At 35.6% G+C, this 16,486-nt stretch overlaps 1 protein-coding gene across 1 annotated transcript; it reads right to left on the bottom strand.

Annotated features, from left to right (window-relative positions):
* Window positions 1–12,480: 12,480 nt before the first annotated feature.
* On the bottom strand, window positions 12,481–15,538 carry tmem205 (transmembrane protein 205). Its single transcript, XM_030142369.1, is given in 4 exon segments — window positions 12,481–14,391; window positions 14,484–14,647; window positions 15,436–15,465; window positions 15,468–15,538. Coding segments are annotated over 4 exon segments (564 nt in total). The 5' UTR covers window positions 15,535–15,538; the 3' UTR covers window positions 12,481–14,088.
* Between the last annotated feature and the right edge of the window lie 948 nt (window positions 15,539–16,486).

Below are 16,486 nucleotides of genomic sequence, written 5' to 3'. Positions count from 1 at the left end.
GTTGTTGCTGTGACACATATCCTACACATATGAATTATGTGCAATAAGTATAACCGTGCAATAATCTTCAGTCCTGTGATAAAAACATAATTTATTCAATATTTATTCTAAAATAAATGCACTATTTTTATATAGACGTAGGTACATACTGTTTTACATAGATATACATACTGTTTTTATAGGAAATATATTGTTAATACTGTTAATAGAGATACATACTGTGTTTTATATATATAATATATATACACACACACACACACACACACACATATAATATATATATTATATATATAATATATATAATATTATACATACATAACATATATATATATATACACAGTGTTATTCATGGTAATACATACTGTTAATATGGTTCATAGATATACATACTGTCACATACTGTTAATACTGTAAATTATGTCTATTCATATTTATCCAGTTTTATTTTTTATTCTACTAAGCTCTATTCTTATGTTACTTTGTTGAATTGTATATTTTTATTCTATTTTCTTATCTTATTTTTAGTTTTTGAAATTTTATATTTGCCCTATTCTTCTTCTGTAGCACTGGTGTTTGTTAATATTATTGTTCTATTCTACACTCAAAGAAATGGAAAACCCATGTAGTAATCCTTTTTCAGAGACATGCAGACAGACACAGATGCAGACAGACACACTCAAAGCACTCCGGACCTGTGTTTGGCACATTTGGCACATGCCACTTTCTTGCCTGTTTTTTGAATTTGATTTAAATAAATAAAACATGAGTAATATAAATTGACATGCGTGGTATTTATTGAGGTCCTCCAATGTTTATTAAATTCAACACAATGATGATTAATACCATAAATTCAATGTAATGTTTAATAAATTCAACATAATGATGTTTAGTAATTAATCATAATGATATTTGGTAAATTCAATGTATTTAATAAATTCAACATAATGTGGCACGTTTGCCGCAGTGCATTATGGGTTGTGGGTACTATGTTGTAAATGTGTTATTTTATGCTCAAGAATTCAGCGGGGTTGTTGTGTTAGTACTAGTTTTGACTTAATATGTATATGGCAATGCTTATTGGACTTTTTGTTTATTTTTTCTGTATTTTTGTAATTTGTAAAGTTGCACCCTGAGTGAGAGCCATTGGCAGAGCAATGGCTATCCTGTTGTGATAACTTCAGATGGGATCTCCATGTTTGTCAAATTAAAAGCGCAACTTGTGCTCACATCTGACACTGAGATAACTTTCTGTCAAGCTTCCACCTACACTACAATAATGCTGTTAATGCCATTAAGTGTAACAGCATGTAGTAAGTTCATTTGCGTGCTTAATAAATTCAACATAATGATATTTAGTAAATTCCATGTGTTTAATAAGTTGAATATAATGATGTTTAGTAAATTTAACATGTTTATTAAATTCAATGAAATGTTATATAGTAAATTCACTGTGTTTAATTGATTCAATGTAATGATGTATACTAAATTAAATGTAACAATATTGAGTAAATTCAACATGTTTAATAAATTCAACTTAACTGTGTGATGTAGCACTTAATTAAGATGGTTTGCTGAAATTTAGTCATCTAGTATTTTTAAAATTTAAATAAAAAAGTTTTGTGGGACCGGTTGACGTTATCTTATTATTTAAATCCAATGTTCTGTTTTTTGAGTGTGTTCTATTCTACTATTCTATTCTATTCTATTCTATTATTCTATTCTATTCTGTTATATTAAATGTAGATAATTTGAATTTGAATTAATTTGAATATTGTCTATATTAGGTATAATTGCCATAATTGTCATAATAGTAACTAAACAAATGTTCCAATCTCAGGTATGTCAATTATTTTATTGATGCTGCTGTTAATCAGTTATTCCAGTCAACATTCCAAACAAAACAGAAATGATTAAAAAACAAACAAACACCAGAATGTCATGAAATTAATAACACTGTTATAGTCTTGACAAATATTTAACTGTGGATGTTCTTTTATAGAAGTTGAAGATATCTTGTACCTTTGATCACCTCCTGAAAATGTCATGCATCTATCATTACTTTTCAACTATCAGAGTAGTTGAAAAGTAATGATTTATTAACTTAAGCGCTAACTTTTCATCCATCGTTTATATAGCGCAGTAACAAAATATCAAGAACGAATAAGTTACCCGTTACATGGCTAAAGTTTTATATGGTGTTTACTGGGACGAATAACATTTTATGAAAGTATGAAACAAATCAGAGATGGAGGCCTCCAAAGATTTCACCTGGACTGACCCTGAACAGGGCACTAACATTCAATTAGTCAAATCAATCAAATCAATCACATTAACCATTATTGTAAAGTGATTCCATTATTTTATGGTCAGCTACAACACCTGTGTCTATTTTTTGCCCTTCTTCCTCAATAAAATCTTAACTAAAACAAAAAAAACAACAAAAAAATCCCCACTGTTATAGAAGCAGGCTGTTGAAATTGATCTGTGAACGTCAGGGATCATAGATAACCAGGTAATATATACAAGTGTTGAATAGCACCTCATAAACATTTACTGAAGCCACACAACAATAGTCTACAAGGAGTTCATGCTGACACTGTATTTATGGAAATGTATTCTTATTTCACTGAATTTGTTCCTCCCTTTTCTTTTGCCTTCTGGCACTGGTCACTTTCTGTTGTGTAATAGCACAATGTGTTTTTTAACCTTGGGGTCGCAACCCCATGTGGGGTTGAAATTCAAATGGGGTTGCCTGAAATTTCTAGTAATTGATAAAAAAAAAATTACAAATAAAAAATATTATTTAATGATTCAGTTTATATTTCATTATAATTAAATCACCACACATTTTTCCTAGTAAAAATTAAGTTCAAATAAAATGCAGGATTTAATATCTGAGAGGGCATATATTGACTGACCCAGTCATGTGACCATGTGCATTACCACCGCTTCAACACAGTCACTGTCACAGGTTGCAGCTAAGATATCTCCAAGAGAAACTGAGAAGCAGTCACCAAAAAAGGTGCATTTTATATATTATTATTAATATATATATATATATTATATATATATATATATATATATATATATATATATATATATATATATAGTCTAAATGTCATCTAAAAGTAACATTTATTTGCAACATAGTATAGCAAACTATTACATGATCAAAAACAAATCAGTTTTGGCAAAAAAAAAAAGTCTCTGTTTTGAATGTCTGGGGTTGCCAGAAATTGGTGCTGTTAAAATGAGGTCACAAGCCAAAAAAGGTTGGGAACCACTGCATTATGGTGTGATTTTTTGTTATCATCAGGGCACAAATACAGTCTACCATGAAGTTGAACAAACAGGATCCGAAAGTCACTTATTCTTATTGCGATGAGCCTTGTAAATGACGCAGTGTAATTCACTCAGAATTGTGTCTGTATTTGCTATTGTTGAATGACTGTTGTTGGTTACTGTCAATACTGGATTATTTTTTTAATTTACTGACTAATACTGGGACTATTTACCGGGACGATTATGAGTAAAGATACCTTGATGCTTAGAAGAATGGAAATAGTTGAGATAAATCCACTGAAACTCCACTAAACACTGACACAACATCTTTTCCTAACTGCTATACACACTTTTCTAAAGCGCTTTAAGGAGGCTAATATTGTAAAACTGTGTTGAATAAAGAGAGAAAAGACAGAAACCAGAGGTGACGGCAGATGCACACACACATATAACTATAAACCTTTTTAATTAAGCCGTCTCTTTTACTGAACTACTACTTGGGTTTCAGTGGCAGTCTATGGAAATCTTTATCAATGCAAAACTAGTATTATATGTGTGTGAAAGTCATACATCTCCAAAAGTCTATTGAGAAAACAGTGAAGTAAAAGTCCAGCTATAAAAGTTATATTTGGGTTTATATTTATTATGCACCAGCAATAGAGCTCTGTGTGCTGGTATGCTTTTATTATTATTATTTTTAATTATATTATTTAGATATCTTATTTTATATCTTCTTCAAGCGCGGTCAAAAATTTGATTCTTATTTTAGTTTGAAGCATGCAGTCTTAGCACTTCTTGAACTGCATTGTGTTTACAGATTTAAACATTTTCACAGCAAGGTTTTGTCTTGTTTGTACATTAGTGGATCAAACAGCTCGTTGTATTTGCTCAGTATGTATTTCTCACATTAGTGTGGAGTGAGGATCTCTTTTGTTGGACATGGATCAACTACACTGAGAATCTGATCTCAGTGAAATTCATTTTTCAGTGCTGTTGAGCTGAAACTTGCCCCACCCCAACAGGTGCAGCAAAACTAACAGGAGATTCAACTGGATGTCAGTGAAGCACAACTATTCATTCCCACACAGTAAATCTTAAGATAAATAGGACACGACAGCAGGTTACATGCCAACGCAAAACAAAATATAAAACAAAGACATGCCATAGTATTGCTAAATTGTGATAGGATATCTATCAAAGAAGATATTTAACCCTTAAAGAAAGATATGTAACCCATAATGACAAACAATTGTTTTTGTGGTCACTTACAAATGAATTTTTAAAAAATATTCAACCTTTCCTAAGTGATTTGTTACCATTCATGGTAATAATATCCTTTGCATTTTTAGTGACAATCAGGTATTTTCCCAAATTTAACTTATGCGTCATGTAGATGTTTAAATTCGAAGCTTATTATATAAAAAACAGAATACTGAAGAAAAATGTATCATTAACTGATCAAAAACAAGCAACAAACACTACATGGGTTTAACAGATGAATCAGTGCTGCAGTGCTGCTTCCAAACTAATACAATTGATGACAATGAAAAGCTGAAAAACTGCATTTTAGTTGTATTATTTATACATACTGATAGGATTAGTGAATCAAAAGTTGCTAAACATTTTTCTTGCAGCTGTTCAGGTCTTTGAGGGTTAATCTCTATCATCTAATCAGATCATGTTACTGGAATGGTCGACTCATTTCATTGCAATTGTAAAGTACAGTACATTGTACATCTACACTCAGCCACAGTGTGTGTATACAAGTTTGTGTTCGTTCATCTGAACATAAGTAAGTATAGTTGCCCCATAAAGCAATCTTTCCAGCATATTAACTAAGTAGGCATGTGTGTGTGTTAGAGGGTGGGGGGGGCATCTTTTATTACAATGCTGTTTAACCCAGCCTGCCTGTCTTTTTTGCTGTTCTTCTTAGGTGGTGAGGGTGAAGGTTTATCCCCAGAGCAGTATCTGCAGTGTGCCACCCCGCTTGAGGCAATAAAATAATGACATGATAAAGCCATTTTGTTGATTTCAATTTCTTGTGTGGCACGTTTCTATTGGAAGAACAGATTTATGTTGAAATTAAAAAGATGCTTAGGCCATGATTTTTAATAATGTGGACATTAACAACCATGTTAAATATCCAGTATGTCTTTTGGAATTTTGAGAGTAGCTTAAAATTCTATTGAGGTTCTGGGCCTGTATTGCCAACTAGTCGAGGAAATCATCACAGATCCATTGATTTTGGTTGATTTTTATTTATTTATTTATTTTATTTTTTTGTGGAATGAGTATATTGTTTGGTGAGAAGAATGGCATATTGGCTGATGTCATAACTTGGGGGAATAGTTGATTGCCAATGAAGTAAAGTTGAAAATATTGGAAAAAATTGACAAAACGCCTAATTTTTTTTTTCATTAAATTGAGCCAAAATCATGCAGAAATGTGTTTTAAGAATAATTTTTTCATTGAAGGTTGTCACCATATGTGTTTTTTTGCATGTGGAATGCATTTATTGACAGCTTACCCAGCCCACTGAGGAATGAAGGAAAATGTTAATTTTTCCAAATTTTACTATAAAAAATGAGGGGTACTACAATAAGGCCACAATTTTTTTTTCACAGTATTCCCAGCAGAGCAGACCCTCCAATTATTGGTCCTTAGGATCAAAATTAACAAAAAAAAGAACAAAAAAAATCACAAATAAAAAGTATGGCAGACCATGTCTGGTTCAACCCATTTTTGAGACTTGGCTCCCCGACTACATAGTCTACAAGGGAGGGTTTTATGACAGAGGTGTTGTTCGACCTGTATGGCATCTTTAGCAAAAATACTCCACAAACAGCAGACCTCATTTTTAAGGCTTAACAGAGATTTTGTAGATTTTATTGAAAAAAAGTATCAGAAATACTGTAACTTATAGAAGTGAGAACAACCTTGGCTTTTAGGGAATTATTCACTTCCTATGTTTCTGTATTAGAGACACTGGCCTAAAATACAGTATTTGTTTGATTATTCAGGGCTAGTGCCAAAGGGCATGGACCTCAGCTCCAAACAGAAGTAGCAGTATCTGAAAGTGGTAACACCAGCAGCTAGCTCCAGAGAGCTCTGGCTTCCATAGACTTACAATGGACTACAAATTTTCCCCAAGACTCACCCTGGTGGTCTCATTGTGATCAGGTGATCCATCTTTACATGTGTGCTCTATTATTCTATTATGTGCTCTCAAGTTGAATAGAAGCATGCTTTCTGCTGTGTTGGGCTGGTAAAGGATACTACTAAGCAGTTAACACATACAGTTAATACATAAAAAAGAACAAACCAATTACATTATACAAATGACAATGTGATAGGGACACAAAACACATTGAAAACCCATAAAAGCAGACCACAAGGATTCTGTTGCTGGATTTGATGGTATGTCTGTTATTTTTAGTCAGATTTTGAGAATATGCGCAAAGCAATGATGTAAATTTGTGTATTGTATATTTAGTCCACAAGACGGCTCACTACCAGCACATCAGTCCAGTCTGGTGAGTTACTGGCAGTAGGCTTGCAGTCTGAAATCAACTTGTTGGAATCTGATAGTGTGTGGTACCTATGATGACCACCTGATAAACAGTACCAGAAAGTGTTCTGTGACTTCAGTTATAATTTGTGATAGTGTCACTGTGATTGGAATTGCTTGAGTGCTGCTGATACTGAAGAGTTAGAATTAATTGAAAGAGCTATGGCGTCCACTGTGTACAGTACCACCATTCGGGATTGTTATCTATTGATTGTAATGGAGTCCTGGCTGCACCTCGACATCCCCAATGCTACAGTGGAGCTAGCAGGTTGCAGGATCCACCGCCTCAACCACAACAAGAGCTCTGGTAAGAGAAAGAGAGAGATCTGTGTTTTTATGTGCTTGAGGACTGGTGTACGGCAGGGCTGGACTGGGACAAAAAATTTGGCCCTGGACTTTTTGGTCCAGACTGGTCCACCATAATCCACACGTAGGTACTGTACCGTTAATGTACGTACACACAAGTCCTTAATACCATTACTTTTACTGAACAATATCCCTTTGTATTCTAAAGCCTTCAATAAAATAACTCCATAGTTAGTGTGTTGCTCGCTTGCTCTTAAGAAGGCTAGTGACAAAAGGATTTAAGATTCAAAGTGCTTATTACTCCCTAATAATAGTCTGTGGCTGGGCTGCTTGGGGTCTCTAGTGAGAAAATCTCCACTGGAGATGATGTACTGGGCCTATCACACATCTGGACATGATAAGTAGAGGAATATAATAGAGTGGGTCAAGTCTCAACAAAATAACATGCAAAAAATTAGTCTGCATGCAATTAGAACTTGGCTAGTGGTTAAAATATGGAAAACAATAGTATAATGATTTGGAAAAATGGACAAACCATTTGAAACTGAATAGGCTATAGAGCATGACATAAGAGGAGAATCTTGAACACACAGTGAACTTGAAAGCTGTAGGCTAATTTGTGTACTGCATCATGAGTAATATATGCAGATATTTTATTGTAACAGTAACTAATCAGTGCTTGATTGATGTGAACTCTATAACGTGATAATGTTGAAAGTAAAGCATACATATGTGTTATTCAGCTTACCACAACATCACCACCTCCACACGGTGTAATGTCTGCATCAACATTTTCTACTTCAGTCTCCAGCTTGCGTACCATGTTAGTGGTGGTTTCATCCTCTCCATCTTCATCAGACTCACTGTCAAACTCACACTGGCCCCATACCACCTGCTGTTGCTGTGAGGGACCCAGTGACACAGCAGCCACCTTGCTACTAGCCCTGCAGCAAACATCATTGGAATTTTTTACTTGTTGCAGCCTCAGCTGCCAGAGCTTTTCTTTTCTTCTCCCTCAATTTTGCAGCACCGCCTGTGCATTTTTTTGGTCGTCTTCTCCATTTTATTAATTTCTTTTGTTGGTAAGATAATACTATTACCTCTCTGATGAGTCTCTCTTGACTGCTTTTTTTTCCTAAAGGTGACTGGATGAGGGGGTGGGACTCCTGGGCCATTGTAGCCCCTTTCATAGGACCACTGGGCCAGGTATTCTGCCAACAGGCAAGCCAGTGGACCAATTGTCACCTCTACGCTAAGTCTGCAACTCTGTGGTACGGTGCTACTCAAGGTCAAGGATTGACCATTTAGATGAAAGAGAAACTACTGGGCCAATTACATGTCTACCTCGCCGGGCTGGGAAGGTTACCGTAGTTACAAAAAAAAGAAAAAAAAAGACAGAAAAAAACCTACCATCCATTCGGCTCCAATATTGATCAGCCCACACAATCAGACTATCTCTCCCTGCTCCTTCTCCCGGCCTACATCCCCCGCAGGAGACAAACAATCAGAGCTTGGCCTGAAAATTTGCTTCTCTAACCACAGGACTGCTTCGCTTGCACTGAATGAGCATCTTCAATCAACTAGAACCTGGAGTCATACACAGAGACAGTGCTTTTCTACATTAAGAGCTTTGTAGAAAATGTCATGTCCAGGCCCTGATCAAAGCCCAAAATGCCACCTTCAAAACCAGAGACTGTTCAGTGTACAGTGCCACCAGAACAAACCTGAGGAGAGGCATCCAACAAGCCAAAGACTCCTACTCAAAGAAAATACACAGCCACCTCATTGACAACAAGTGGTGCCAGACACAATAAACCCCACCCCTTGCACATATTTCGCCCATTATAAGTAAATAGGAAGATTTGAAAAATCATTAAAAAATTGAACTTTGACCTACCTTTCCCAAAATGTAATGACATCTATTCTGGGTCACTGGCAATCTATAAACCCAGTTTGGTATGAATTGAACCAATAGTTTTGCTGCTAAGGTGTTAACAAACAAACAAAGAAACAAAACGAAACAAAAACATACCCTTGCCTCCCACAATAACAACAGCAGAATGTGGAAAGGCATCCATGCCATAATAAAGTACAAAGTCAGAGCCTAACAACCACCAACAGCAGCAGCAACAGCACACTAGCAGAGGAACTCAACAGCTTCTTTGCCTGGTTTGGGAACACCACACACCTGAGTCCACTGCTACCTCACAACACCAGCACACTATCAGACTTGGCCTCCACCTTTCCTTCACCCTCAAACTCAGCACTGGCTCCCCCCAGGGCTGTGTGCTGAACCCTCTTCTGTATGCCCTGTACACCCACAACTGTACTCAAACCCACCCAACCAATACCATCGTCAAATTTGTTGATGATACCACTGCGGCTGGACACATATCCAACAGAGATGAGACAGCGTACGTTGTTAGATTTGCATTGTTTACACTGGCACATGTATGCTTACATTGCTCACCCTGTTACATTTGCACTGATTCCACTGTTTACACTGGAACATGTATGTTGACATTGTTTGACCTGTCACGTTTGCACTGTTTACACTGGTACATGTATGTTTACATAGTTTTACATTTGCATATTTTTCTATTACTTATGTATATATACATATATATATATATATATACATATATATATACATATATATATATATATATATATATATATATATATATATATATATATATATAGATATATATATACATATATACACACACACACACATATATACATATATATATACACACACACATATATATATATACACACACACATAATATATATACATATATATGTATATATATATATTTTTTTTTATTTTATTTTATTTTTTTTTAAACGTACCCTTTTCATACAGTATATCTCTAATTTGCACATATTTTGATTGCACACTATTTATATTTTATGACTACATATTTTTTAAAATACTTGTCTATAACTTTTGTGTTGTTATTTAAATGTAAGTGCACTGTCGCTGGTAGAGGCCACCTGCGATTTTGTTGCACAACTGGTGTAATGACAATAAATTCTATTCTATTCTATTCTATTCTATTCTATTCTCGTCTTGTCTCGTCTCATCTCATCTCATCTCGTCTAATCTAGTAACATTTTAAAAGACCTGTGAATGCTTGGACAAAGAGCAATATTTCAACTGGACAGTGACCCAAACCCACCTCATCTGAACCCAGTGCAGCATTTATGGGGAATCCTTAAATACAATAAGTGAAGGTACGATGTCCACCATCTTAGGTCATCATAGAGGAGAGTAAGAACATCCCAACAAAGACCTGTAACTCATCAAGATCAAAGATCTTATGAAAAACAATGATTCTCACACAGAATATTTAAACTGGTGCAGATTCTAAGCTTTTATGCTTTCAGGGTGTACTCACTTTTGCTGCCACTTTCAGAAGTCATTTTCGGAAATGTCATTTGTATCTTTTGTAGCTGTTATGTTTTTGCAAATTTATCACAGAATATCTATTCCGTTATGAACTGTTTCTGTGCACTGCTGATTAAACCTCTTAGCATACTGATATAATGCAAAGACTATTCAACGATTCTAACTTCAGTTACATTTCTCATCTGCTTCCTCATTTTCTATTTGTTGTGTGTGTTGAGCACTGAAGGATACACCAAGAGATATTTTCACTGTGTTATTGCTCCATCAGTTTAGGCTGAAATCTGCCTTGGTTTTGGGAAGGCCTGCAATTATGTAAGTAATAATAATCAGCACTTTCCCTCAAGTATGAAAATGCAACAAGCAACAACATTGTTTATGGAAATGCATGGAGTAGAAAGTGCAGATGTTTGTGTGAAAATAAAGGTAGTCAAAGTGTGTTCTACAGTCAGAAAACCATTGTTGTAAGATTCACCTCATTTGGTGTTCCAATGAAGCTGCCGAGAGTTTAGTTGAAAATCTCCCTGAAGTGTTCAACTGGCTTGAGCTCTCTTGTCTGTAAAGGCTATAGCATATGATTGACATTTAATACTGTCACTCTCATTCATACCCTTTGAATGAGGGAAATGTCATCTTGCAAGATACCATTCCTATCAACTTACTCATTTAAATTGTCATCTGTCTGTGTGAACAGCTGTGAAACTGGTATGGTAACTGACTAGCACAAAAGTCTATGCATTAAGGAGATACTGAGCTACATTAGCATTTGTATATAGTGGTGTTTGTGGTGACCTGATAAATGTAAATCCATTTTCCATTGGTTCATTGTGTATCATATAAGTGTTTTGTATTGTATGGACTTTGTATGGCTGCTACCTTGGCCAGGTCTCCATAGCAAAAGAGATTTTTAATCTCAATGGGACTTCCTGGTTAAATAAAGGTACAATTAAATCAAATCAAATGTTGTCTTGTAGCTCTGATCCATGTCTGAAATATCTGAACATTTTGGATTGAAACATTTGTGTTAAGGGGAACCACAGAGTCAGGCAGATTTCTAAATAAGTTCACCATTATGAAAGATAAATGCAAGAGCTTGTAAGATCTATTTTATTGTTACAAATATTGATGAGGCTTTAAGAATATGCAAAAATGTGTCAAGGGCCAAAAAGTATTCACACTAAAAGTTAGCAAACAGCCATAAAGCACTGAAAATACTGCAGGAGCTACTTTGAGGACTATAGCTTTTGGTTTATTGTTATCACTAGTTACTACCAAAAAATCCAATTATTTAAAGAAAAATTAAAACAAAGCATTTGTCACGCTGCAAAAAGTCCTATCCATACCTCTGTGCCTGTAGAGGTAAGTTTCCTCTTTGTCCATGTGGTAAGTCCCATTTGTTGAGATTCAAGTGTGATGTGACGTAGTTTATACACTAAAGTGAATCATTTTGTTTTTAGTAGGAGGAAGAAAGGCTTTTAATAACTGCAGATGTATATGTGATTCTGTGTTTGTTTTTATTGAACAAAGCAGCCCAGTCCTCTGATAAATGGGACATGCTACTGGGGTCTCAGTGTTTTCATGCCACATAGGTGCATATCCATCAATGAGATTAGACAACTGCAAATTAGCTCCACATTTCCACATTATAGATGACTGAATAAAGCTGCGCGAGACTCTCCAACTCATAATTAGTTTAACACACATCATATTACTGCAGGACTGCTCTGCAATATGATAATGGACCCTGAACTGGTACCAGTGTATGTTCGAAGCGAGCGATCACTGCAGTGATTCTCAACACAAATACACACATTTCATTTCCTTGTGTAGGTCAGGAATGAGGGAGATTGGTGGAACTTGTCTGGTGGAGGTCCCCAGCACTTCCTTTTGTTTCCTACTTCCTCATGTTTTGCTTTGCACACCCATGACTGAGGAATTTTGAAGAGGGTATTTGCCTCATACACACGATTTACATGAGAAGCTTTCAAGTTTTTTTTCAAGTAAATGCTCTAAAATGTTTCATTTCAGCATGGAGGAAATAAATATTCCAGTAAAAAGTTTTCATGCTATTGGTAAGTCATGCTATGAAAAGATGAGTAGATAAACCTTGGTTAACAAGGTTTATTTCCCTATGCCAGAGAAACAGACAACCAGACAGAGCAGTTAAAAACATGCATGTTCTTCACTCACCACTTGATCTTTAAACTGTTAAAATGGCACACTGTCACAATACTAACAAACTGTATTAAGCATGTGCTGTCTCTTTATTTGAAACCCTAAAACTATAACAGGATTCTTGATCTCTGCTTAGGAGTAAATAGCATAAGAAGGTAATAATGAACTCCAGTTATAAAACTTTATCCCTTTACTTTCAATCCAATTTGTTTTCCAAATAGAAATGACTCCATTAAGTGTCATTAGTATTGATAGTGTAGATGTAAAAGGGACTGCACTTCCTTCACTCCAAATCTGGCCAGCAAAGTACTGTTTTTTCCCTTCTGCATTCAAGGCTGCATATTCTTAAAATCTGATGTGCGTCCATTGTAATTTAATCAAAACCTGCCGATTCCAAATCCTGGCACTGTCTGCTGCATCTGTGTTCACTCATCACTGTTTCCTTCCAAAACAGTCCAGTAAATAAGGGTCTATTTGACTGATATGAACAAAATTTGTATTTATTATAGGAAGACAAACAGAAAGAAAGTTTTCAGTGGGTACACTGAACAGAACAGTACTTAACATTCCAACCAGTGTTGACAAATTTCAAACACACAATTTGTGAGAACAGTTGGAATTAATGCAGTGTATTGTGCTGAGCAATGGAAATACAAATTTTCCCTGAATGTCTGTGTCCACACATTGCCATCTGTTGGTAATATGAGCAAATTACCCACATGGGACCATAGAAATTCAGTTTCTACCAGGTACAATAAAAACAAATATATAACACAAAAAAAAAATGTCTAGAAATGCTCAAAAAACATGTATTTAGGTACAAATGAAATGGAAATTAATTAATGAATGACTAACATTTACATGTCTAAAATATTTAGTTTTCAACCTAATTCTCAAATGTTTTAATTTAAACTTTTCCCACTGGTGGCTGATATTGGCTAACATCCCCCCAAAAATATTTAAAATATGCTGTGTTTCTTTCCTTTTCCTTTTTGTAAAATGTAGCTCTACCAGAGAGGATTGTCATTGCTGTCTCAGTTGACTGTCAATACACACCATGTTTTACAACCTGCAATAAAAATCCTAAATGAAATTCCAAACAATCCTCATAAAACTGGAATGATTTTGGCATATCTAAATATCTAATGCTCATTTTTAAAGTATCCACATGGATTAAGGGTCTTTACATCATGTGCATGTAAACATACGCAGTCTTGAGACACCCACTCAAAGGACACTTGTAACTTATTGGGATTTAAAATGCAACAGAAGTCAATGTATTTTGATCTTAGAGTATTACACTTTTTATTAACTGACACTGACTTATCCTGATGTGTAATCATATCTAAACAGTAGACAAATTCAGAGCAGTGTAGATTAAATTGACTGTGGTGCAGATGAGGCCTATCAGGTTGCAGAGGCTGGACAATCCATGATAACGGCCAAACGTGCTCTTGTAGCCTCTGTACTTCGGGTCTTGTTCCTTGAGCTTTGTGTAAGCCTCTTTTTGGCTCCCCAGACCAATCTCATTCCCTAAACCGTGCTCCTTCTCCACCTCCCTCATCTGGAACATCACCTCAGTGGTCACTGGGCCAAACCACTGAGTGTTCAGGCCAGCCACTATCAATGCCACAAAGTACAGACCCATCTGCAAACAATCGGAAACCATAATGATGGGGGTTTATTTATAAAGCATGGTATTGAGAATTTGTTGCTGTTTGTGTAGGTGTTATGTTTTACCTGTATGCTTTCACGGGTGTCAAGAAGCTCTCGAGGGTGGTACACAGCATAAATAGCCAGGCTGATGAAGTTGCTCCCTAGCAGGCAGTAGAAGTATACAGGGAAGAGTTTACTCTGCACAAGGCCAAAGGTGTGCAGAGTTACCTGCCAAATCAGGGCAAAACCTGCAGGCACACAAGGAGATCAATACAAGGGTCAGAAATCAAATATGATGTACAAATAGGGGGCATGGATATACCACCCTCATAATTTAGATCATGTGTATTTATCCCATCCAATTAAAAAAAAAAACACTTTTATTTTATGTTTAGTAACTTTAAAAAAAAAAAAAAAAAAAAAAAAAAACTAGCACATTTATTTATTTATGGGGACATTCAGAGTTTTAAAAAAATTCACTACTTGATTCAGTGTTTGAATTTCTTATCCAAACTCAACGGATAGCATTTCTCTGAGAAAAAAACAAAAAACAGTTTTGCTTTAGTGCTCACTGTTCCGATATAAAAACCTCTTTATTGACATATCTATGGTGATATGGGCACAAGTAATTATTGTTATCACAATAAATCTCAATTGTCATTATTATTATTATTTAAATCTCATTTAAAGACTTTATTTAAAGGGTTTACACTTTAAAGAACTTAGGGAATTTAAAGAGTTTTAATCCTGAATGAAAGTAGCCACACTTGTTTTAAACTATTCATAGAAGATATGTCAAGGCATAAATTAACAATGACCAACTAGATGGAAAGATAAAAGAAATATTATATGGTTGGTTGGATGGATATAACATTTTTATACAATATAAATTTATACAACTATTTACACCTTCTACAATTACACCATGATAAATATAAAATGTGATGAAGTATTCATAATAAATACAGAACATTTTAAACGAAAACTTCACAATCAGCAAAATATCCAGTTTAGGTGAAGCCTACACCACTCATACCTCCAATGAAGGAGACCCAGACCTGCATGCCCAGGTGAAAGACAGCACCAGAAGGTGCAGCACTTTGACCAAGTCTGTGGGTTCCCCCTCTGTTACCATGTTGTCCAAACTATACAAACACACATGATAAACACAGTCAGCTGTTAGTGAGTTAAGAAAAACAGACTCAGCCTGGTGGGACCTGATAGGGGTTAGATAAGGAGGCAGGGCAGAGAAAAAAAGACATTTCAGAATTTACAGGCTACAAACTGTGTTGATACCGACTAACGCTTATATTAATACAGTAAATCACCTGGCATTGACCCTGAACCGTCTGTAACTAGTCAGTCATCTTCCAGTTCAGACATGACAGGCTAACCAGCTTTAAGCACTGAGCTAAAGGAAAGTTACACAAGTTTTCTATGACCACCACAATTAACATAAGGCGCAAACACTCATTGCACCTCACTCCAATCCTTACCCAGTTGCGTACTTACATTTCCGTTCGCTTTAAGTAAAAATTAAAGTTAAATATAAGGTCTTAAATATATCGCTGAAATCATCCAAGGTTCACATCAGCAGAACCACTTCCTCAGTTCAGTTAACGTTCACACAAGCCCCGCCCCTTGACACCTGACCGGCCAATAGTATACAGAGAGAAAAAAAATGTATTTTCAGCGCGAGGTCATCTCGTCGTGGGTTCGTTTCCTTACCCAGAACAGCCACGAGTTAGCAGCAGCACCGAGATCCCAAACAGGCTTTTGGCATGCCTCTAGGTGGCAGTGGCATATGGCAGTACGGTTCTGCAATATACCATTTAGGAGTGGCTCATTCCAGAGCCTGAATTAGTATATGCCAAAATTTTGTGGCTGGTGTCTTACTGCTAGAGGGGGCAGAGCAAAATGCTTGCTGTCCATCACACAATAAGAACACCGCCCACCCACCACTTCACTTTACGGCACTGTGTAATCACGTGATATTTTTTTTTTAAAAATCTTTATTGACAACAAGACTGAAACATTGTTGACGATGTCCAGAAAATGTCATCATTCAATGTACTTTTGAGTTACGT

Source organism: Sphaeramia orbicularis, chromosome 8 (genome assembly GCF_902148855.1).
Source record: "Sphaeramia orbicularis chromosome 8, fSphaOr1.1, whole genome shotgun sequence".
NCBI lineage: Eukaryota > Metazoa > Chordata > Actinopteri > Kurtiformes > Apogonidae > Sphaeramia > Sphaeramia orbicularis.
Note: the sequence above shows the minus strand (reverse complement) of the source record. Positions and strands in the feature narration are given on the sequence as shown.